Here is a 23,739-nt window from a genome sequence, read left to right on the forward strand (position 1 = left end):
AGGTGTTCCAAGCTTGTGGCATCATATTCAAAATGACTTGAGGGTGGAATTGCTGCCAAAGGTGCATCGACAAAGTATTGAGCAAAGGCCGTGAATACTTATGGACATGGGATTTCTCCATTTTTTTATTTTTAATAAATTTTCAAAAACCCCAAGTAAACTTTTTTCACATTGTCATTATGGGGTGTTGTGTGTAGAATTCTGAGGGAAAAAATGAATTTAATCCATTTTGGAATAAGGCTGTAACATCACAAAATGTGGAAAAAGTGATGCGCTGTGAATACTTTCCGGATGCACTGTGTGTGTGTGTGTGTGTGTGTGTGTGTGTGTTTTTGAGGGCACAGTTAATGTTTATGTCTTATGGTTATCAGTCTGGGGTTTCGCACACCCGGTGCTCCATGTGTTTTTCCTTCAGGTTTCCTTCAGCATGTGATGGGTGGGCACCCTGGCCATGGGGGTGTCCCTCCCTGCACCTGTTGCTGGCTGGGATAGACTCCAGCTGCCCCCGATGGGTAAGCGAATATAGAGGATGGATGGGTCACCATCTGTAAATTTTACATACACTTGCATAATAAGGTTAAAGTGAATAATACTGTTATGGCAGAAAGCGGACTTCATAAGGCTGCCTTTACAGTAATCCCCCGGAGTTCTCCTTTGTCAATGGTCAGTCCTTAAACTGCACAATAAAAAGAGTTGAATGTCCTCATGGGCCACCATGAATGCAAAATAAGCCTGATGCCTGTGCTAACCCCCCCTATGTTTTGTCAAATTTGACATTTTATAGGTTTTTTCTTTTCAGATTCTCTCTTCTGTTTGGCTGAGCCCTGCTAAGGACCACCATACCATTTAAGTGGGCTTCTTTCCTCACAGCTTACATACTTAATTTCATATATATCAGTATATAGCGCCCTTCATAACTGCCTATGGCTTTTCACAGCACTTTACAGTATATAATGTATTTCAGATCTGTTATATAGTGTCTTTTATGTTGGTCATGTGGGTCTCTGCCTAGCTATCTGGCTATTACTACTTGCACAATATATCTGTCTAGGTCTTGTATTTTATATAGTGCCTTTATACATATCTATCACTACTTAGATATACTATATGCCTACCTGTATATCACCTTGTATTAGGTAGGCATGAAGGAGCTATATATCAATATTTGTATAGTATAGTGCATTTCTATCTATGTCTACTTAGGTATAAAGAAAATATGAAATACTACTCGCATTATATAGTGCTTATCGTGCCTCTTTATACTGTATATTACAATTTATAGTATCTTTTATACCTATCGCTACTTTTTACATTGTGCATTTCTCTCTACCTACAGTATATCTACTTGTATTACCGATTCTTTACAAATTTAAAACATAGTGCCTTTTTACCTATCGATTACTACTTGCATTATATAGTGATTTGTTTCACGTGTATCTGTGTATCAAAGACACTATATAATAGAGCTATCACTTACGTGTGAGTTAGTGCTTTTCAGATCTATCATCTGCTGCCTTTCTATTATACAGTATAACACTCACGTCTGTTTCTCTTTCCGCAAACGCCTCATATAGGAGCGTCAGTATCACCGACAGCCGCTAGAGGGCGGCCGTTAACGCGCAGTGACCGCGCGCTCGAGTGCGCTGGTCGGTCCGTTGCTAGCTGTGACAAAAAAGGACGCGCTGGTTGCCAACCAGTATGTCACAGTGCCAGTTGAAGATCAAGGTGTGGGCAGCACTGGGCACTTGACCCGACGGTTTGTTAGTTTTTGCTTCCCCTATTCCAGTAGCCCACCAACTTTCAACGCGAAGGAAAATATGCGGAAGTTTAGAGTGCTGAACGTGAAAACTCATTTAAACTGAAATTCGGAGCGTCAGGCTGATGATTTTTTCTTCCTTTTTTTTTTTTTTTAACCCCTTATAATTCGATGAAGGATTTCTACAAAATCAGACGGTGACCGCGACACACTCACTGGAAATCGGACATGGATTTACTAAGCTGTCCGCAATGCAATATGACTTTTAAATCCTCCCTACTGTTGGAGAAACATCGGGAGAAATTCTGCATCGGAGGAGACATCGGCAAAGTCCGTGAGGCCCAGACGCCGCAAGACCTGGTAACGTGTTTGCTATTCTAGGGTCTTTCGTGGTCGTCGGCGTAACGGAGGTACATTTGACTGCTCAATACAGTGAAATATGAAGTTAGAGAAAGTCTTTCCATGTTTGTGTATCTGTGTTTGTTGTGCCTGCTTATTTGGTAAGGGTGACGTAGGGATGCCGGAGCCTATGCCTGCACTATCGGGGGAAGCAGGAGTCGAGGTGGGCGGCTTGGCAGGGCAGGGCTCGGGCACATCAGGTCTTGAAAGTAGCCTGTAGCGACGGGAGAAAAACCTGCAGAGTTCTGTTTTTGCAGGCTGTTGTGGCATTAAATCAACACAAACATCTATACGAACTCCATAAATTCCTCTAAACAGCCCTTGACTTGAATTTAAAAAAGATGTTCTCTCTTAATGTAGCAAACCGCGTTCGGAGTTTGAAGGGAAGCAGTTAAATTGTTGCGATCAAGGAGGATGAAAGGCCATCACGGGGTGATCGGGGAGGAAACGGAAGGGACTGGGCAGAAAATCAAAAGAGTTAAACGGAAACTGTCAGGAAGAGAGTCATGTTGGTTTGATCCATTCTTATTGTTGTCTGTCTCCATCCCTATACTCATCCCTCCTTTTGTGTGTTTTAGTTCATGTCATATTTTTTCACTCTGGGATCATCGAGGCGGGCGGCACGATGGCGCAGTGGGTAGCGCTACTGCCTCACAGTTAGGTGACCTGGGTTCACTTCCCGGGTCCTCCCTGCGTGGAGTTTGCATGTTCTACCTGTGTCTGCGTGGGTTTCCTCCCACAGTCCAAAGACAGGCAGGTCAGGTGCATTGGCGATCCTAAATTGTCCCCAGTGTGTGTGCGCCCTGTGGTGGGTTGGTGCCTTCTGGACCCGCTGGAGGTAGTGGCGGAAAAGTGTTGGCCATTTATGAAAAATTTTGCAATCCTCCCTATGAGACACCAGCATCAAGGACTTTTAGCCAATGAATTATTCAACAGAAGCGTGTCGAGTAACGGTACTGGGGCTTCGTCGTATCAATATCAGAACACCTTTGTAGTGCCTCAGTGGGACTTCTCACTTATCATTAGCCAAGTTTTATTCTTTTTTGAAAGTCATGTGTGTGCTTGAGTGTGCTCCGTAAAAGCTAATTCTCCCCCGGGACAAACTTAGTACTGTCTATTTATTAACTGTAGAAAATAACTGCATGATCACACACGGTGGCGCAGTTAGGAGACCCGGGTTCGCTTCCCAGGTCCTCCTTGTGCAGAGTCTGCATGTTCTCCCCCTGTCTGTGTGGGTTTCCTCCCACAGTCCAAAGACATGCAGGTTAGGTACATTGGTGATTCTAAATTGGCCCTAGTGTGCACTTGGTGTGTGTGCCCTGCGGTGGGCTGGCGCTGGTTTGTTTCCCGCCTTGCGCCTTGTGTTGGCTGGGATTGGCTCCAGCAGACCCCCGTGACCCTGTAGTTAGGATATAGTGGGTTGGATGATGGATCGATGGATGGATGATCGAGGCACAGAACGACACCACGCGTTCATGTGCTCGGCCAGATGGTGCCCTCAAATAGAGTAGGGTATGCTAGCAGGTGCAATGAAGAAGAAGGAAACGAACCCAAGGCAGACGTGGAAAGTGAGTGACTCGGGGGTGCAACGTGCTGTTTTGTTTTTGGGGACCCCATTCCATGTCTATGTTTCATATTCATAGGTGTCAAAGCTCCACCTTCTGTATGAATGTTCCTGCATCCTCCTGGTGGGCTGGAGCCCATTTGTAGTATAGACTCTGCAGACCCCTGTTGGGGTGGTGGGGGTCTACTGGCTTGCACTGAAGTCACCAAAGCTGGGAGGCAGCACCCTTAGCCACCATATTGCCCCCACTTTGCTGTATTTATTTATGGGCTAAATCTTTTCAGGGTCACCTGGGTACTTCATTTTGTTACTTATTACTTTTAGTATTTTTTTTTTTTAATTCATTAGACGTGGTGCTTGGCGGTCTGTCCAAAGAGCTCCACTTTTGTCTCATCAAACCAGAGAAATGCTGTCGGAGTCCTTTAAAGGCTTTGTACTCAAGAGCGACTTCTGTCTGTCTATTCCACCATTGACGTCTGCTTGCTGGAGTGGTCGTCCTTCCAATGGATTCTCCAGTCTCGCTAGAGTTCCTTTGAAGCTCTGCTGTTGTGACCATTGTGTTGTGGTCACCTCCCTGACCGAGGTCTTTCTTGCTCAGTTACTCAGTTTTGTCAGTAGGCCAACTCTAGGAAGAGTCATGGTGGTCCCAGACATCACTCATTTCACCATTCTTGAGGCTACTGGGATCGCTTAACAGCCGTAGTCCTGGTTTGAGCTCCTTGTCCTGATCTATGGACTTTTCAAAACTCTACTTGATGTTATTTTAGAAGAATTAAGTGAATAGGAATGTCACCAGCTTTGTTGGGCCGACTGGCCAGTTCTTGTCCAGATTGTTCGGATGCCTCACCACAGTTTGGTTATGGGGGTCTTCCTGGGCCTGCATGGCTCGATGATTTTGATGTGAATTATGGAGTCTTCTATCCATAAGTCCACGTGCGTGCCTTTCTAAACGCCAATGACTGTCGCTGCGTCTAAATGATCGTGCTCGGTCTCCTCGATCTCCTGATCACTGTCAACAAAATCAGATTCTGGAAAAATCAGAGTTCGACTCCGCAATAATGCACAAAACATCGTCTGCTGAGTATTTTCTTTTTCTAAACTCGCTTCGCCCCCTCGTGAGATGTCGATGCCATCTTGCCTTTGTTTACATTTCGTACCTCGTGCACACGCTACGATTAGATGGCGAGTCAATGAGTCTAACACTCCTCCGAGCAGAGAGGGAATGCCTGTGACGTGACAGTGAGTTTTGTCGCCATTAACAGCTGATTGGAGTGGGGAGGAGAAGAGTGTCATGAGTGATTTGTGACGGGCGGGTATGAGCACGAGTGGCAGGTTGTGATGTTGTGGGTCCTGCTCCATGCTCCCTCTTCCAAATTTGGTAGCCATCTAACCCAACACCATCGGTAATGTAACCGGATGAGCTGTGCAATGAGGCCAAATCAAACTGAGCAAGGGGATGGTGCCTGGGCTGCCCACTGCTGGCGTACTCATCCTAGAACCGTGGAAATTGATAGTCCTAATCTGAGATGGACCAGGCCATTGGGCCATAGAACTCAGAAAAGGTGTTTAGGAGATATGGCAGTGGAGTTGGAAAGTGAGAGGATGACTGAGGAGTGGAGAAGAAGTGGACCGGTGCCGATATTTAAGAATAAGGGGGATGTGCAGAACTGTAGTAACTACAGGAGGATAAAACTGATGAACCACAACATGAAGTTATGGGAAAGAGTAGTGGAAGCTCAGTTAAGAAGTGAGGTAACGATTACTGAGCAGCAGGATGGTTTCATGCCAAGAAAGAGCACTACAGATGCCATGTTTGCTCTGAGGGTGTAGATGGAGAAGTAAATAGAAGGCCAGAGGGAGTTGCATTGCGTCTTTGTGGACCTGGAGAAAGCAAATGACAAGGTGAGGAGAAAGGAGCTGTGGTATTGTATGAGGAAGTTGGGAGTGGCAGAGAAGTACGTAAGAGTTGTACAGGATATGAACGAGGACAGTGTGACAGTGGTGAGGTCTGCGGTAGGAGTGACAGAGGTGGGATAACATCAGGGATCGGCTCTGAGCCCTTTCTCATTTGCAATGGTGATGAACAGGTTGACAGACGAGATTAGACAGAAGTCCCCATGGACTGTGATGTTTGCTGATGACATTGTGATCTGTAGAGAGAGTAGGGAGCAGGTTGAGGAGACCCTGGAGAGGAATGAGGAATGAAGGTCAGTAGGACCACCAAGACAGAATACATGTGTGTGAATGAGAGGGAGATCATTGGAATGCTGAGGATGAGGGGAGTAGAATTGACGAAGATGGAGGAGTTTAAATACTTGCGATCAACAGTACAGAGTAATGGGGACTGTGGAAGAGAAGTGAAGAAGAAAGTGCAGGCAGGGTGGAGTGGGTGGAGAAGAGTGTCAGGAGTGACTTGTGACAGACGAGTATCAGCAAGAGTGAAAGGGAAGGTCTACAGGACGGTAGTGAGACCAGCTGGGTTATATGGGCTGGAGACGGTGGCACAGGAGACAGAGCTGGAGGTGGCCGTGGAGTTAAGGATACTAAGATTTGCATTGGGTGGGACGAGGATGGACAAGATTAGAAATGAGGACAGGGTCAGCTCAGGTAGGATGGTTGGGAGACAAAGTCAGAGAGGTGAGATGACGTTGGTGTGGACATGTGCAGAGGAGAGATGATGGGTATACTGGGAGAAGGATGCTAAGGATGGAGCTGCCTGGGAAGTGGAGAAGAGGAAGGCCTAAGAGAAGGTTTATGGATGTGGTGAGAGAGGACATGAAGGTGATGGGTGTAACAGAACAAGATGGAGAGGACAGGAAGAGATGGAACAAGATGATCTGCTGTGGCAACTCCTAATGGAAGCTGAAAGAAGAAGAATAACAACACCAATATTTATTTATTTTTACAACACTTTTTCATACAAATGATGGAGCTCAAAGTGCTTTACAAGAAAGATATAAGAAGAATAAGAAAAATAAGATTAGGCAATGCTAAGTAACAAAGACAAAAGTAAAGTCCTATGACCAGGAGGACAGAAAAAAAAAAAAACTCCAGAGGGCTGAAGAAAAAAAAAAAACAAAATCTGCAGGGGTTCAGAGGCCACGAGACCACCCACCCCAACTAGGCATTCTACCTGACATCATTGATCTCAATCAGTCCTCGTGGTTTTCAGGCTTGCTGTGGAAGAATTCGGTGATGATGATGATGGTCAGGTGGATCTCCGGCCTTCAATCCATTGATGTAAGGACTGCACGGTGCCCTGATCAGGTGGTGGGGGTGCAGGTCGCCACCACAGAAAACCAGAAAAAGAACAGCAGAGAAAGTAGGGGTTAGTACGGATTATGGAGCCCCAATAAAAATGATAATTCAATGCATGTCCAGAATATCAGGGCTACACTAAAAGATGAGAAGGCCGTGTTACAATAACGGGTTTTTAGCAGTTTTATCAAAGTGTTCCACTGTACTCGCCTGGCAAATTTCTATCTGTGAACTCCTATTCCAGATTTGAGGTGCCAAACAGCAGAAGGCCGCCCGTCCGCCTCACCACTTCTTTTAAATTTCACTCTTGGAATTCTAAGCAGACCCTCATTTGAAGATCTAAGGTTACGATTTGGAGAGTGAGGTGAGAGACATTCTGAGTTATCGGATGGAGCGGATCATTGAAGGCTTTGTAAACCATCAGCAGTATTTTAAAGTCAATTCTAAATGGTAACCAGTGTAGTGACGCTAGGACTGGTGTGATGTGCTCGGATTTTCTTGTCCTAGTTAAGATTCTGGCAGCTGCATTCTGCACTCGTTGTAATCGATTGATGTCTGTTTTTGGGTGGTCCTGAGAGGAGTGCGTTACAGTAATCTAGGTGACTAAAAATAAAAGCGTGAACTCATTTCTCAGCATCTTGCAATGTTATAAGAGATCTATCCATCCATCCATTATCCAACCCGCTATATCCCAACTACAGGGTCACAGGTATCTGCTGGAGCCAATGCCAGCCAGCACAGGGCACAAGGCAGGAAACAAACTCCGGGCAGGGCGCCAGCCCACCGCAGGGCGCGTATACACACACACACACCAAGCACACACTAGGGACAATGTAGAATCGCCAAAGGACCTGACCTGCATGTCTTTGGACTGTGGGAGGAAACCCACCCAGATACGGGGAGAACATGCAAACTCCACGCAGGGCGGACCATAAGAGATCGAACTTTTGTTATATTTCTTAACTGGAAAAAAATGCTGCCCTGATAATCTGATTCATATGTGATTTTAAAATTTAGGTCAGAGTCAATTACCCCACAATTCCTTACCTCTCTGTTAACTTTTAAGCCTAATGGATCAAGTTTATTTCTAATACCCTCATTATATCCATTTTTACCAATCACTAAGATTTCCGATTTCTCCTTATTTAGTTTGAGAACTCATCCTTTCAGAAACACAAGTAAGACACTGTAAGTAAGTCACAGCCTGTCACTCTCTCAGCACTTCAAGAGACTTGCTTATTGTCGGCACGAACAACAGACAATGTTTTAATGATATCTCAGACCTAAATATTACTTTTGGTCGACAAGAATACATTTAAAAATATTGTGTAGGTAGGAGCCCCAGTGCGCTACTTTACCCGGAGGGCCTATAATGCTGTTAAGACAGTCCTGGATCAGTAGAAATGTTTAGTGAGGGATCCCACTTCCCTATCTGGCAGTTTGGTGGAGCCATCATGGGTTTGGCAGATGGCAGAAGAACCTTCAAGACTACCTTCATGTTTTGGTGGTCGAGGGCTAATGGTAGAGTTTGAGTGAGGCCCCTGAGTGCCATTGAAGGGTACTGTTAATGCCAATTTTAGACAATTGTGCACCTCAGGGTGGGGAAGGTCCTTTTCTGTTCCAGCTTGGCAGTGCCTCTATGTACAAAAAAGTAGCCATGGAGGAACTCGAGTGGCCTGCACAAAGCCCTGACATTCTCCTTACTGAGCACCTTAGGGATGAACTGAAGCAATGATTAAGATTTTGTGGTCTTCTTGTTCAAAGTCCTGACCCCAAAAACTTTTTTTTTTTTTTTGACTGAATGGGCACACATTTCCATGGACGTGCTCTGTGACTGTTGTAGAGGGCTCCATATTAATGGCCATGGTTTTGGAATGGGTGGTCCAAAGAAGCTCGTCTAGTTGTGCAGGTCCGTTGTCAACCAACTTTTAGCCATTTAGTGCAACGCTAATCTAACATGCTCATCTTCTAAATGGGAGAAGGAAACTCAGAAGAGTCCAGAGAAGATGGACTCCAACAAGATAAAGGGCAGAGACGTTGTTACGTGTCAAAGCCATTGGCTACTGAGGTGTCCTCTATGTGCAGCACATAAATAAATAAAAAAACTTTAACCCCCCCCCAGTGTATATATACTCAGCAAAACAAGAAACGTCCCTTTTTCAGGACTGTGTATTTCAACAATAATGTTTTAAAAATCCAAATAACTTTACAGATCTTCATTGTGAAGGGTTTAAACAATGTTTTCCATGCATGTTCAATTAACCATAATCAATTAATTAACATGCACCTGTGGAATGGTCGTTAAGACCTTAACAGCTTACAGAAAGTAGCCATTTAAGGTCACAGTTCTAAAAACGCAGGACACTAAAGAGACTTGTCTACCGACTGTGAAAGATGCCCAGGGTCCCTGCTCATCTGCGTGAACGTGCATTAGGCCTGCTGCAGGGAGGCATGAGGACTGCTGATGTGGCCAGGGCAATAAATTGCCATGTCCGCACTGTGAGACGCCTAAGACAGCGCTACAGGGAGACAGGAAGGACAGCTGATCATCCTCGCAGTGGAAGACCACGTGTAACAACACCTGCACAGGATCGGTACATCCGAATATCACACCTGCGTGACAGGTACAGGATGGCCACAACAACTGCCCGAGTCACACCAGGAACACACAATCCCTCCATCAGTGCTCAGACTGTCCGCAATAGGCTGAGAGAGGCTGGACTGAGGGCTTGTAGGCCTGTTGTAAGGCAGGTCCTTACCAGACATCACCAGCAACAACGCCGCCTATGGGCACAAACCCACCTTCGCTGGACCAGACAGGAGTGGCAAAAAGTGCTCTTCACTGATGAGTCACGGTTTTGTCTCACCAGGGGTGATGGACGGATTCGTGTTTATTGTCAAAGGAATGAGCGTTACACCGAGGCCTGTACCCTGGAGCGGGATTGATTTGGATCGATGGCTAGGGCCATTCCCCCCAGAAATGTCCAGAAACTTGCAGGTGCCTTGGTGGAAGAGTGGGGTAACATCTCACAGCAAGAACTGACAAATCTGGTCCAGTCCATGAGGAGGAGATGCACTGCAGTACTTCAAGCAGCTGGTGGCCACACCACATACTGACTGGTACTTTTGATTTTGAGCCTCCCTTCATTCAGGGACACATTGTGAAACATTTTTAGTTTATGTCTTATGGTGTTGACTCTTTTAGTGTTCATACAAATATTTACACATTAAGTTTACTGAAAGTAAAAACAGTTGAAAGTCAGAGGACGTTTCTTTTTTTGCTGAGTATATATATATATACTGTATATGTGTGTGTGTTGTGGAAGCTGGCCTGGACACAGACAGGCGGACACATTCATGTCACCCACAACACGTTTATTTACAATACTATATACAAAATGCACCATAAAACCCCCAAAAGTCCCCAAAGTCCTATCCACAACAATGCCTTTCTTCCACTTCAGGCCGCCTCCTTGCCTCCTCCAGCAAGCTCAGTCCTCTCCGCTCCCGACTCTCGCCCTGAATGAAGGGAGGCGGCCCCTTTTATTATCACCCGGATGTGCTCCAGGTGGGTTCTGGCAATCCCTGCTCTTCTTCCTGGTGTGGCGGAAGTGCTGAGGTCCAGGGCTCCCAAGGCACGGGAACGCCCCCTGGCAGCGACCACGGGCCCCTACAGGGTGGAGCTTCAAAGCAACCAGGATGGTGGCCCCCACGTGATCCAGGGCACACGTAGACCCTCCTCCGGTCCCTCTAGGCGTCCCGGGGCAGTGTATATCCATCCATTTTCTAACCCGCTGAATCCGAATCCCAGGGCACAAGGCAGGAACCAATCCTGGGCAGGGTGCCAACCCACCGCAGGACACACACAAACACACCCACACACCAAGCACACACTAGGGCCAATGTAGAATCGCCAATCCACCTAACCTGCATGTCTTTGGATTGTGGGAGGAAACCAGAGCGGAGAACATGCAAACTCCACGCAGGGAGGACCCGGGAAGCGAATATATATATTGTGGAGGACTGCCGGCTTCTCATGCCGGTCCTCACCCCCAGGCCGCCAGGAGGAGCCCTCCCGACAGCAGGATAGTGCCCCGAGGTCCAGCAGGGCCTCATGGACTTTGTAGTATTTATACACAGCCCTGCTGGATACCTTGGGGGCCACCAGGAGTCGCTGTGGGGGGGCTTATGGGCTCTTTTGTGCCTTATGACCCGGGGGTACGTCACGGTCATGTGACAGGAAGGAATGACGTGCTCCCAGGTTAAAGTAAAAGACTGATTGCCCTGACCCGGAAGGAATAAGGAACTGTGGACTGCTGGGACAGGAATACCTCCGGGTCAGAGGCTATGAAAGGACGGTGCCTCAGTCCAGACACTGAGCTGAGCTGGGAGGTAGAGGAGCAAGTGTCTGGGCGAGGAGGAGAGAATATTTGATAGTGTTTTGTGTGGTTTAATATATGAGTAGTGTGGAAGGTGCTTGGTGCACTGTGAACCAAAATAAAAGGTCTTGGACTTTTACCTGGTGTCTGGAGTTGTACCTGAGGGTTCAAGGGAGCACTAGCGCCCCCTACTGCCACAATATATATATATATATAATAATAATATATAATATAGTGTCACGCACGTGCGATTAGGGGGCCGCGTACGGACCTAAATGGTATCGTGAAGTCGTATGCCAGAAGGGAATGGCAGGGGAGTAACCTTTCTCTTTATTTCATGCAGAAAGAAAGACGCACCGCCGCCATGACTCTGCCCGACTCGCTAACCACGCATCGCCACTTCCGCCCTTCCTCTGTCAACTCCTGATGACGTCAGCAATCCCAACATCCATCTCGGCTCCTTCCCAGCAAACCTCTCTCTACTTCCGGTCCCTCTTCATAAATGCTCCCCCCTCCGCCATTTTGACTGTCGCCTGTATAGAGCAATTCAATACTGCACTGACTTATGCACTTATTTCTGAAATATTTCTTACAGTATACGGGGCCGGAAACCCCAAACCTTGATGATTGTGTCTTTCTTTTACAATATATATTTTGTAAGAAGACGCTATATAGTGCCTGACCCGACATAGATTGGACACGGAAGGCACGTGTAAACTAAATAAAAGTATTTATTTTCTTCCCCTGTGGGCGCACGTCTTCCCCATGTCCCACAGGCAATACACAGTCCCAAATCACAGCACCCATACAAATACCAAGCACTTTTTGTTATCTCTCTGGCACCACCACTCCTCCCAGGCAACCTTTGTCCACCTCCACCCGACTCTGGCCGCTGAGTGGTGGTCGCTGGCTCCAAGTGCTTGATCACCGAGTTCCAGCTGCACTTCCAGGTGTGATGAATATGCTGCCCACCCAGGCTCAGGAGTCCCAAACACAGCACCCCCTGGCAGTGCCTGCGGAACCCAAGACTGCACCCAACTCCAATTCCCATGGAGCCCTGTGGGAAGCGGCCATCTAGCGTCCAAGTTGAGGTATTGCACTGTCCAGGGCTGCTCCCCCTGAATACAGAGTGCAGGGGCGTCTCGACTGGGCATGGACCCTGGCCGCCTGCCACTACATATTTATATATATTTATGTGTGTGGAGGAAAACCAGAGATCTTGCCCAACCGGGACGCCTGGAAGAACGGACAGGGAGAGGGGCACTATCTTTCCCTGGGTTCAAGAGGGTAGCCCCCCTGGATTCCATCAGCGCCAGATAGTACCTGGACGGTCTTAGAGCCCTGGAGGACAGCACTTCCGCCACACTAGAAAGTGCTGCTGCTCCCGGAACTGTGTACGCCTGGAGTGCTTCTGGGTGCAAGGGCAGCGTTTCCACCACACCAGGAAGTGCTGCCGGAAGACCATCTCGCAGCACCTGGAGCACGTCCGGGGCGTTATAAAAGGGGTCGCCTCACTCCATTCGAGGAGCCGGAGTCGGAAGAAGGAACACTGTGCTTACTAGGAGGAGTGGAGGCGGCCTGAAGAGAAGGAAAGGACCGAGTATAGCCTGCAGATTTGGGCACTGTGTGTTGTTGTGTGTGTTTTAAGAACATCTGAAGTCCGTGTCTGTCTGTGCCGAGGCTGATCTCTTACAATATATGTATATATTGTGACGAGGGGGGCTGAACACATCCCTGGGAGACACGGTCACTCCTCTGAAACCCCCTCTTAAATGGTGACACAATGGGAACAAATTGTTTTTTTTTTTTGGTTACCTCCTCTTTGCTCCATTAGCTGCTGGTTTGCTGCTGCTGTGTTGCATGATCTGCATCTCGCTCAACACTTCATACATTTAAAAGCCTGTACGGCACCTGCCCTTTTGTCTTATTGATTTGTCTCTTTTCTCCCCTAGACATCCTCTGTTCCTGCTGGGGGTCCCGCTCCCCACCAATAATCTGTAATAAGATGGAACTCTGTCACACATGGGTCTCCTCACGGGTTCGGTCGAGGTGTGTGATAACCTGCTGAGGCAACAGGGGGCGCTTCTCTTCTCCTTCTCTCCAATCAGCACAGAGAAACCGCCCAGTGAGGTCACTTAGCCCCGCCCCTTCCTGTTCACCCGCTATGAGAAGGAGGCGTCTTTATCGATCAGAGTGCCCCACAATTCTGCGGCTAAGAGACGAATACTCTTGTTGTTATTTCTCCCAAGGTGTTACTTGTATAAGCCACAAGAGGGGGTTTTTTTTTTTTTGGTTGGACTTTTTCTTGATGAAACGGTGTGTCGACTTTTACAATTTCCGGCGACCTGTCATTCCTTCACCTGACCACAAATTCATATTTGAAATTTTTGATAAAAAAATAGCTCACGGAAAACAATGGAGCAAAATACAAGCCCAATGGCATCTCAGGGGTCCCCAATTTAATCTCCACACCAAGAGATCTGGAGGGCTTAAAGAAGTGTTGGGTCGAGAATCCGAGGAGTTTGTCTTTAATGAACGTCCACTTTGCGTTACAGCTCGAAAAAGTGAAGGATTACAAGAAAAGACGACAGGAACTGCGAGAGCAGCGGGACAGACAGGAGAGGGAGCTGCTCAAGGACATCGATGACGAAAAGCGGCCGAGGACCCCTGAGACTGTGGAGGACTCTGAGCCCCCCTCTAGACAGGTAAAGACGACACCCACGAGAGCAAATGTGTGCTTAACGGGAAGGCAGTGGGGGGTATCCTTTCAAACATCTCATCTTCTTTCTTAAAGCGAGGTTCCAGTTCCAGAGCCAAGTGGAACAAAGGCCATGACACCCATGTCCGCCACCTGGCACAGACTCATGGGAAGCATATCGTTGACATTATGACCGAAAACAAGGAGCTAGAGAGGCAAAGAAAAGGTAAGGAGAGCTTGACCTGCATTTAGAATGAAACATCCAAACTGTTACTTGACCCAGAGAGCTTGTAGCAGACGTGCAGGCCCCGTAATGCCTGCTTAGAAACTTTAAGAACTTTGAGGATGGGACTTGAAGTGTTTTTGGGTGTACGAGAAGAAGGGTCCCGCTTGTTTCATCTCTCTAGCTAAGAGCAAAGATGTCCCTGTAAGTTGGCCAGAAAGTAGTAGGCTTGCTGTTGCTCAGATTGTGTTCTTTCCGTCTGATTCCCACCGCTGATTCCTTCTGCCACTGTTGCCGATGGGTGGTCAAAAAACCAGATTAGTGTTTCATAGCCCCCTTTCGCTATGACTCATGATATCTCGTTCTTTTGGTATTGTATGTTAAAAGCAACATTGTGTGTATCAAGTGCCATGCAGTGATTAGCATTTCACAACCCGAAGGTAATGTACAGACAGGAAGGTCATTGGGGTCTGTAATCTGGTCTCCACCCTAGGTGCTGATCATTTGAGAGAATACCCTTTAGTTATTCAGAATCTGGACCTCCATGGAGTTCAGTCATATGACAAGAATGTGGTGTCCTCACGTGACACGACTCTGGAAATTCCTCCTCTTACTCGAATGTCTCCATACCTTCATACCTTGTATGTTCTTCCACTTCCAGAGATTGATGAAAAGCTGAAGGAGTTGGCTTCACAGAGTAAGAACTTCCTACAGGTTGAGAAAATGCTGAAGGAGCTGAAAGACCAAGAGCAGAAAAACGAGTTCCTCCTCGAATCCATGCGTCAGCAGATGCAGATCCTTCAGATGGAGGCCATGTAAGCTAAAATGATTTTATTTGCACCATTAAAGGCCTTAGCTGTTACCATAGAAAGATAACACATGTGGAGACACTCGTCATCCCCACAACTCTGAAGAGGAGTCAGAAGGTTCATATACGCTGGCGGCCATCTGGTTTTGTTCATCTGGACATTTGTAGAGCAGTTTTTTATGTACACTATGTGGCCATCACATCCATATGAACTTTTCTGGATATTCCATTCCAAAGCCATAGTTATTAATATGGAGATTCTGCAGAGTGTCTATGCGAATTTATAATCATTCAGCCAAAAGGGCATTTGTGAGGTCTGGTTCTGATGTTGGATAAGAAGATCTGCTCACTATCAGAGCTCCAGCTCGTCCAAAAGGTGTTGAGATCAGGACTCTGTGCAGGCCATCTGAGTTCCTCCATGTCTTTATGGACCTGGGGCACAGTCGTGCAGGTACAGAGAAGGGCCTTCAACAAGCTGCTGCCACAAAGTTAGATGGGCACAGCTGTCTAACATGTCTTTGTCTGCCACTGCATTAACAGGACCCATTGACTGGAGCCAGGGGGCCTCACCCAAACTCTGCCATTATCCCTCCTCTACCAACCCTTACAGTAGGTACTATGCAGTCCACAGGGTAGCATTCTTCTGCCATCTGCCCAACCCAGACTGCTCCATCAGACTGTCCTATAGTGAAGCGAGACTCATCACTCCAGATTCCAATGGCACCACTGTGGCCAACACTTGCCATTGTTCATGTTCAAGCTGCTTGGCCAAGGACCCCCACTTTATGAAGCTCCCAATGCACTGAATAGTACCCAGAAAATACATAAAAATAAAACACGTAATATTTCAGAAACGCCCGGACTGGCTGTGTGTGTATTCCTTAAAAAAGCTTAACTTTAGAACATCATTTTGAGTATCAAATGCGTATAAACCACATTTGTAAAGAAATAACTTCTACTTCAGAAATACCAACGACTGAGCATGGCAGTCAGCAGAACTAGAAAAATACAAAGAACAACAAAAATGCAACAATCTCCTGATCTGAAATCACTCAACTCCAGCCTTAAATAGAGGGAGGGCTCAGGAGTGGTGATGTCAAAGTGGCCCCGCCTCCTGGGGCACCACCTACAAGAAACACAGAGCATAGCAGAAGATAAATAGACACTGTAATAACTGGAGACCAGAGGCGTGGAAAGGTTTGGGGCAGCCACCCGTTTAATGCAGTTTCCCGGCTGCAATAGAAATTGAGGCATTTTCAAAACAGTTGTTTACACAACAGAGTCCAAGACAGAACTGCCTGCCTAAGCAAAGGCAGTGAGCTTTATAGCTCAGAGGGCGGAAATGATGTCGTCCTCTGGGCCGGAACTGGAAGTGACCTCATTCTTGGGGCCGGAACCGGAGGTGGTGTGTCCTTCCTGGAAATGGCGGCTCCTGGTGGGATTTCCCGGGTAAGACCTGCAGAGAACTCAGAAAGAGCGTCAGCGTACCCCGCCCCCCCCGGGCAGATGTATAAACAGTATTGTCTAAGCCCTTCAGCTGCTTCCCATGCACACGTGTGTGACAAGACTCCCCCCTCAGCCCAGACCCGTCGGGTCGGGCGACCTGCACCGAGAGGTCGTGGGCCCGGGAGAGGGCATCGGCGTTGGCATGAAGGGACCCCTGTCGATGAACGAGCGTATATTTGTACTGCTGCAGGTCAAGAAACCACCTCGTGACCCGCGGATTCGACTCCCTGTGAAGGGCCATCCACTTTAAAGGCGCATGATCCGTCACCAGAGTGAACACGCGACCCAAGAGGTAGTACCGCAGCTGCGCCACCGCCCATTTGATCGCCAGAGCCTCCTTCTCCACCGCGCACCTGGTCTCCGGTCCAACAGTTTCCGCTCAGGTACATAACGGGTGTTCAACACCGCCGACGCTTTGGCTCAACACGGCTCCCAAGCCTGTGTCCGGCGTCCGCCTGGAGGACAAAAGGAGAGAGAAGTTAGGGGAGATTAAGATAGGTGCTGAAGTCAGAGCCCTTTTTAAGTCACTGAATGCAGCCCCCGCTTTATCAGACCATACCACCGTATTAGGAGCTCTTTTCTTTGTCAAGTCGGTCAAGGGCGCTCTCGAGAAGCGAGGCACAAACCGGCGGTAGTACCCGCCAAACCGAGAAAGGATTGGACTTGCCGCTTGGTTTTGGACGGGCCAGGCCATTATGGCTTGCAACTTGGAACACTGTGGCCTCACAGTACCCCGCCCACTAGGTAGCCCAAATATTTGGCTTCTCTCAACCCAAGTAACATTTCTTGGGGTTGATGCGGAGCCCGGCCTCTCCCAATGTCCGTAATACTGCTGTGACCTGCTGTATGTGCTCCTTCCAGGTGCTGGAATAGATGACAACGTCATCCAGATAGGCAGCACAGAACGAGTTATGGGGCGGAGCACTTTGTCCACCAGACGCTGAAAAGTCGCAGGCCCGTGTAACCCGAATGGAAGGACACGATACTGCCAGTGTCCGCTAGGAGTGCTAAACGCGTTTTTCCTTCGGACTCCGTTAAAGGAACCTGCCAGTACCCCTTTGTCATGTCAAGTGTAGTCAAGAATTTGGCTGGTCCCAGTCTCGAGGAGGTCGCCCACGCGAGGCATGGGATAAGCATCAAATCGGGAAACTTGGTTGAGCCGACGGAAGTCATTGCAAAACCTCCAACTGCCGTCAGGCTTAGCAATCAAGACGATGGGGCTGGACCAGGGACTACTACTTTCCTCGATCACTCCTAGTGCCAGCATTCGCTTGATTTCCAGTTCCACTTCTACTTTCTTTGCCTCCGGGAGTCTGTAGGGTCGCCACGGACGATCACCCCGGGTCAGTCAATATGTCGTGCGCAATCAGAGAGGTCCGACCTGGCTGTTCACTTACCACCTCTGGGACCGAGCGGATAGCTGCTTCGAGCTCCTGTCTCTGTCTGGGAGATAGCTGTTCGCGAAATTAAGGGCACTTACTTCGAAGAGAGAGCAGGGCTGTCCGGAGGAGGGATCGGGATCCCTCTCCTTCCACGGTTTCAGCAGGTTTACATGATATATTCGCTCAGCTGGTCGGCGATTGGGCTGTTTCACCAAATAGTCACCAATCCCTTCCTCTCCTTAATTTCGTAGGGGCCTAGCCAATGTGCGAGCAGTTTAGAGTGTGAAGTAGGAACCAATACCATGACGCGATCCCCCGGTTGGAACTCCCGGAGAGTCGTGCCACGGTCATACAGGCGGCCTGTGCTGATTGTGCCTCCTCGATATGACTTTTAGTATAGGTCTTATTACATCAAATCTATGCGCAATTGGGCGATATACTCCAAAATGTTAGTGGAGGGCTGTGCCTCCCCTTCCCAGCCCTCTTTTAAAATATCTAATAAGCCCCGGGGCTGTCTTCCGTATAGTAATTCAAAGGGAGAGAACCCGTAGAGGCTTGAGGGACTTCCGTAGGCAAAGAGGACAAGGGGAGGAGTTGGTCCCAATTCCTCCCATCCTTGCTGACTACCTTACGTAGCATTTGCTTGAGAGTTTGATTGAATCTCTCCACTAGCCCATCGGTTTGAGGATGATACACCGAGGTTTTTAAATGCTTTATTTTCAGTAACTTGGCAGTCTCCTTGAACGTTTCCGAGGTGAAAGGCGTTCCTTGGTCCGTCAGGACTTCTCTAGGAATGCCCACCCGTGAAAAGACTCCTACTAGTTCCCGTGCAATATTTTTAGTGGTAGCGGCGCAATGGAACGGCTTCAGGGAATCGGGTTGCATAATCCACGAGGACAGTATATATTTATATCCTCGGCTGAGGGCTCCAGGGTCCTACTATATCCACCCCAATCCTGTCAAAGGAACGTCAATAAGGGAAGGGGAATCAGAGGAGCACGGTCCTTCCTAGGAATTTGCCGCAGTTGACACTCCGGCAGGAAATGCAAAAGCGAACCTCCTCATTAATCCCCGGCAAAAAAAAACGGAGCTTAATGCGCTCTAATGTTTTATCGGAGCCGAGATGGCCTCCAAGAAGGTGAGAGTGGGCTAACTTCGCAAACCTGCCGCCGGTAGGTCCGCGGGACTAGCAACAACTTCGGACCTTCCCTCATGTTCAGCAACCCGATACAATAATTCATTATCCATGACAAAGTGAGGTCCCTGTGGCATGGGCAAATGCGTCGTTGGCGTTAACGAGAACCACTGCATTCTTTATGTGCTTCAGAGAGTCGTCATTCCACTGTTCTCTCTTGAAAGAAGCCGGAGTCGCTCTAAACTGAAAGTGCAACTCAGAGAGCGGGTCCGGTCTGACCTCAAGGGGCGGAGAATCCTCCTCGCTGCCGGGGCGCTAGTGGATGACGTAGTAGCCCGCGACGGTCCGGGAGTATCTTCGTCACTCTCTTGGCCTACCGCCCACTCCCTGTCGGCTGATTACACGGTGTGGAAGCAGCTTGAGATGAGTCTTTATCATCTATAACGAGGCCAAAAGCTTTTCGGGGAATGCTTTCTAAACTACGCGTTACTGTCAGACCAGTCCGCCCGAGGATTACGGAAACGGAGGATCCGGGTGTACCGCACGGTAAGCGCGAAGGGTTCCTCCGAGACATACGTAACACCGGGCGGTATTGTGCGAGCGGATATCTCCGTGTATACATTTTAGACTGGTCTTTTTCTTAATCCATTGTTGCGGTAGAACAAAACGGCGAGCAACGACAGACACGCGTTACTGCGGAATCAAACAGCGCTGTTACCATATGTCCATTAATAATAAGCTCTCCCGTATGTTTATCCGCCAGGGATTGCTAAGGGCACACAAACAACCCGCCATTGTCCCCTACGGTCCGCCTTGTTCCCGACAGGTCGCAAGCCAGACGGCCCGGCGACTTCGAACAGGCTCTGGATTGCGTGGAAGGGACTGCTTTGTAGGACATAACTCCCGGTAGTCCACAGAGCGGCTGGTCTGCCCTCCCGGTTTCACAGCCGGCCTCTGGGTTGCAAGAGCTGTAGCAGCTCGTCCAGGAATGGAATTCTCCCCAGGCGGCTGGGCAAATTCCTGGGGTATTCGCTGTAGCAGCAAAAACAGGCCACTTGCTGCACTATTTGCAAGGGGTCAAATCAAATGGCCGTAGCCACTCACCCACCTGTTGCCAGAGAGCCATAGCCTGCTCTGACAGCCCTTTCGTTGGGTTAAACTCCCAGTCTATTATATTCTTTACCTGCCGGCCTGGGGACAGCCCATCGTTAACAGGGACCTTGGTCCCGATGGGCGGCTCGGCTTTCCTACCCAGAAGAGCATACTGAGCCACTCGTGTGTTTTCCCCAGAAGCCAGCCCACGCCTGTGGGTCCCCTCTACCTTCTCCACGAGATGGGTTGGTAGCCCCGGGTTATGCTCGTGGAGCAGAGCCTGCACGCGTCCTTCCTGACCCTCCGGCGCACTCCCTGCCCCGAAACTCGGCCCGGTACTCACCCACCGGGTTCCTTGAAGGTCCGTGTCCCGGGTTCTTCGGGGACACCATCCTGCCGACTACGCCACTGTAATAACTGGAGACCAGAGGCGTGGAAAGGTTTGGGGCAGCCACCCGTTTAATGCGGTTTCCCGGCTGCAATAGAAATTGAGGCATTTTCAAAACAGTTGTTTACACAACAGAGTCCAAGACAGAACTGCCTGCCTAAGCAAAGGCAGTGAGCTTTATAGCTCAGAGGGCGGAAATGATGTCGTCCTCTGGGCCGGAACTGGAAGTGACATCACCCTTGGGGCCGGAACCGGAAGTGACCTCATTCTTGGGGCCGGAACCGGAGGGGGTGTGTCCTTCCTGGAAATGGCGGCTCCTGGTGGGATTTCCCGGGTAAGACCTGCAGAGAACTCAGAAAGAGCGTCAGCGTACCCCGCCCCCCCCTGGGCAGATGTATAAACAGTATTGTCTAAGCCCTTCAGCTGCTTCCCATGCACACGTGTGTGACAACACATAGAAACCAAATAGTACCAGCAACGATCTCCTGATCTGAACTCGCTCAACTCTGGCCTTAAGTAGAGGGAGGGCTCAGAAGTGGTGATGTCAAAGTGGCCCTGCCTCCTAGGGCACCACCTACAAGAAACACGGAGCATAGCAGAAGATAAGTAGACACATGAAAACTGAATAGTACCCAGAAAATACATAAAAATAAAACACGTAATAATTCAGAAACGCCCGGACTGGCTGTGTGTGTATTCCTTAAAAAAGCTTAACTTTAGAACATCATTTTGAGTATCAAATGCGTATAAACCACATTTGTAAAGAAATAACTTCTACTTCAGAAATACCAACGACTGAACATGGCAGTCAGCAGAACTAGAAAAATACAAAGAACAACAAAAATGCAACAATCTCCTGATCTGAAATCACTCAACTCCAGCCTTAAATAGAGGGAGGGCTCAGGAGTGGTGATGTCAAAGTGGCCCCGCCTCCTGGGGCACCACCTACAAGAAACACAGAGCATAGCAGAAGATAAATAGACACATAGAAACCAAACAGTACCAGCAACGATCTCCTGATCTGAACTCGCTCAACTCTGGCCTTAAGTAGAGGGAGGGCTCAGGAGTGGTGATGTCAAAGTGGCCCTGCCTCCTAGGGCACCACAAACACGACACTTGGAGGATGGCAGAAGATAATTAGACACATAGAAATTGAATTGTACCAGCAACGATCTCCTGATCTGAACTCACTCAACTCTGACCGTAAGTAGAAGGAGAGAGCAGGAGTGGTGATGTCAAAGTGGCCCCGCCTCCTGGGGCTCCACCTACAAGAAACACGGAGCATAGCAGAAGATAAATAGACACATAGAAACCAAATAGGGCGGCACGGTGGCGCAGTGGTAGCGCTGCTGCCTCGCAGTTAGGAGACCCGGGTTCACTTCCCTTGTCCTCCCTGCGTGGAGTTTGCATGTTCTCCCCACGTCTGCGTGGGTTTCCTCCGGGCGCTCCGGTTTCCTCCCACAGTCCAAAGACATGCAGGTTAGGTGGATTGGCGATTCTAAATTGGCCCTAGTGTGTTCTTGGTGTGTGGGTGTGTTTGTGTGTGTCCTGTGGTGGGTTGGCACCCTGCCCAGGATTGGTTCCTGCCTTGTGCCCAGTGTTGGCTGGGATTGGCTCCAGCAGACCCCTGTGTTCGGATTCAGTGGGTTGGAAAATGGAAGGATGGATAGAAACCAAATAGTACCAGCAACGATCTCCTGATCCGAACTCGCTCAACTCTGACTGTAAGTAGTAGGAGAGAGCAGGAGTGGTGATGTCAAAGTGGCCCCGCCTCCTGAGGCACCACCTACAAGAAACACAGAGCATGGCAGAAGATAAATAGACACATGAAAACTGAATAGTACCCAGAAATTACATAAAAATAAAATACATAATAATTCAGTAATGCCCGGATTGGCTGTGTATTCCTTAAATTTTACAGAGAAAGCTTAAAATTAGAACATAATTTTGAGTAGCAAATTTTGTAAAGAAAGAATGTCTACTTTAAAAATACCAAACTGATCCTTTAAGACTGAACATGGCAGTCAGCAGAACTAGAAAAATACAAAGAACAGCAACACTCACCTCCGGCCTTAAATAGTGGGAGGGCTCAGAAGCGGTGATGTCAAAGTGGCCACACCTCCTGGCACAGTTAAAGGGGCAACACACGATTGTGAATATAACAAAAATATGTGAAAGAAATAATAAGATCTAAAATACATAACAGATATGAATAGCTATAAAAGGGCATTTTATTAGAAATATTAAGTATTATGAATAGCGCTCTATCAGATATAAAATTGCCTGATTTTATTGGTTAGATTGATACCTGAATTTTCCTAACAGGAAGCCTTATGCCAGCAGGACTGGATAAAACAAAAGACCCACGGGATGATCAAATCCATAAAAATGTTTGCCATTCCTGCTTTTTATTTTTACCACAGGAGGACCAAAAACCTGAGCATGCACAGCGACTCTCCTCTGTACTCATCGAAGAAAAAGTCAAAGTTGCCTGAGTTTCAGCCCCACACCTACATCCCGTTCTATGGAGGAGGACTCCTGTCTTCTGAAATCAGGTAAGAGCACGCGACACGTTGAGGTGTCAGTCAGTCAGCCATTGTCTAACCCTTTTTAATCCTGAATGGGGTCACAGGGGTCTGCTGGAGCCTATCCCAGTGAGCATAGGGGGCAAGGCAGGGACCCTGGGCATGGTGCCAGTCCATCTCAGGGCACTGTGAGAAGTGCTTGTGTTTTATTATTTTTATATTTGCATATGACAGTGATGTGTGGCATCAAAGTCCACGTCCACTGGTTGAGCCCAGCACTTTGTAAAGAACTTGAGCGGCTCTCCCCAGTGCCATCTTCTGTACTCCTTGAATGGCATGGTGGTCTTGGCAGCTCCTGCAGATTCGTTTCAAATCTGTTCTTGATGTTATCTTGAGCTCCAGCCACCACAGACACAACTCTAGTCATGGTGTCCCAAATCCCTCTGATCTCGATCACCAGAGCTTTCTATTTAACTTTGCGTTCCATCTTCTTTGAGTAGGAAGATGTTGTCAACTGGGAACATGGCATCAGACAACAGACATTGGACAATTTAAGTCTGATCAAGACGGTTAGCTGAGGTGGTTGCCATGTTCTTCATGAAGGTAGTGTCTCTGATGTCGACAAC

General features: G+C 48.2%; 1 protein-coding gene across 1 annotated transcript in view; it reads left to right on the forward strand.

The window, feature by feature from the left end:
- Positions 1-1,616: 1,616 nt before the first annotated feature.
- LOC120533078 (coiled-coil domain-containing protein 17-like) overlaps positions 1,617-23,739 on the forward strand; it is a 45,537-nt gene continuing 23,414 nt past the window's right edge. Inside the window, exons 1-5 of the mRNA XM_039759734.1 lie at positions 1,617-2,116; positions 13,912-14,061; positions 14,151-14,280; positions 14,939-15,092; positions 23,012-23,143. Coding sequence (XP_039615668.1) covers positions 1,985-2,116; positions 13,912-14,061; positions 14,151-14,280; positions 14,939-15,092; positions 23,012-23,143 — 698 coding nt within the window. The 5' untranslated portion in view covers positions 1,617-1,984. The remainder of the gene's footprint in view (positions 2,117-13,911; positions 14,062-14,150; positions 14,281-14,938; positions 15,093-23,011; positions 23,144-23,739) is intronic.

This window comes from Polypterus senegalus, chromosome 7, assembly GCF_016835505.1.
Source record: "Polypterus senegalus isolate Bchr_013 chromosome 7, ASM1683550v1, whole genome shotgun sequence".
NCBI lineage: Eukaryota > Metazoa > Chordata > Cladistia > Polypteriformes > Polypteridae > Polypterus > Polypterus senegalus.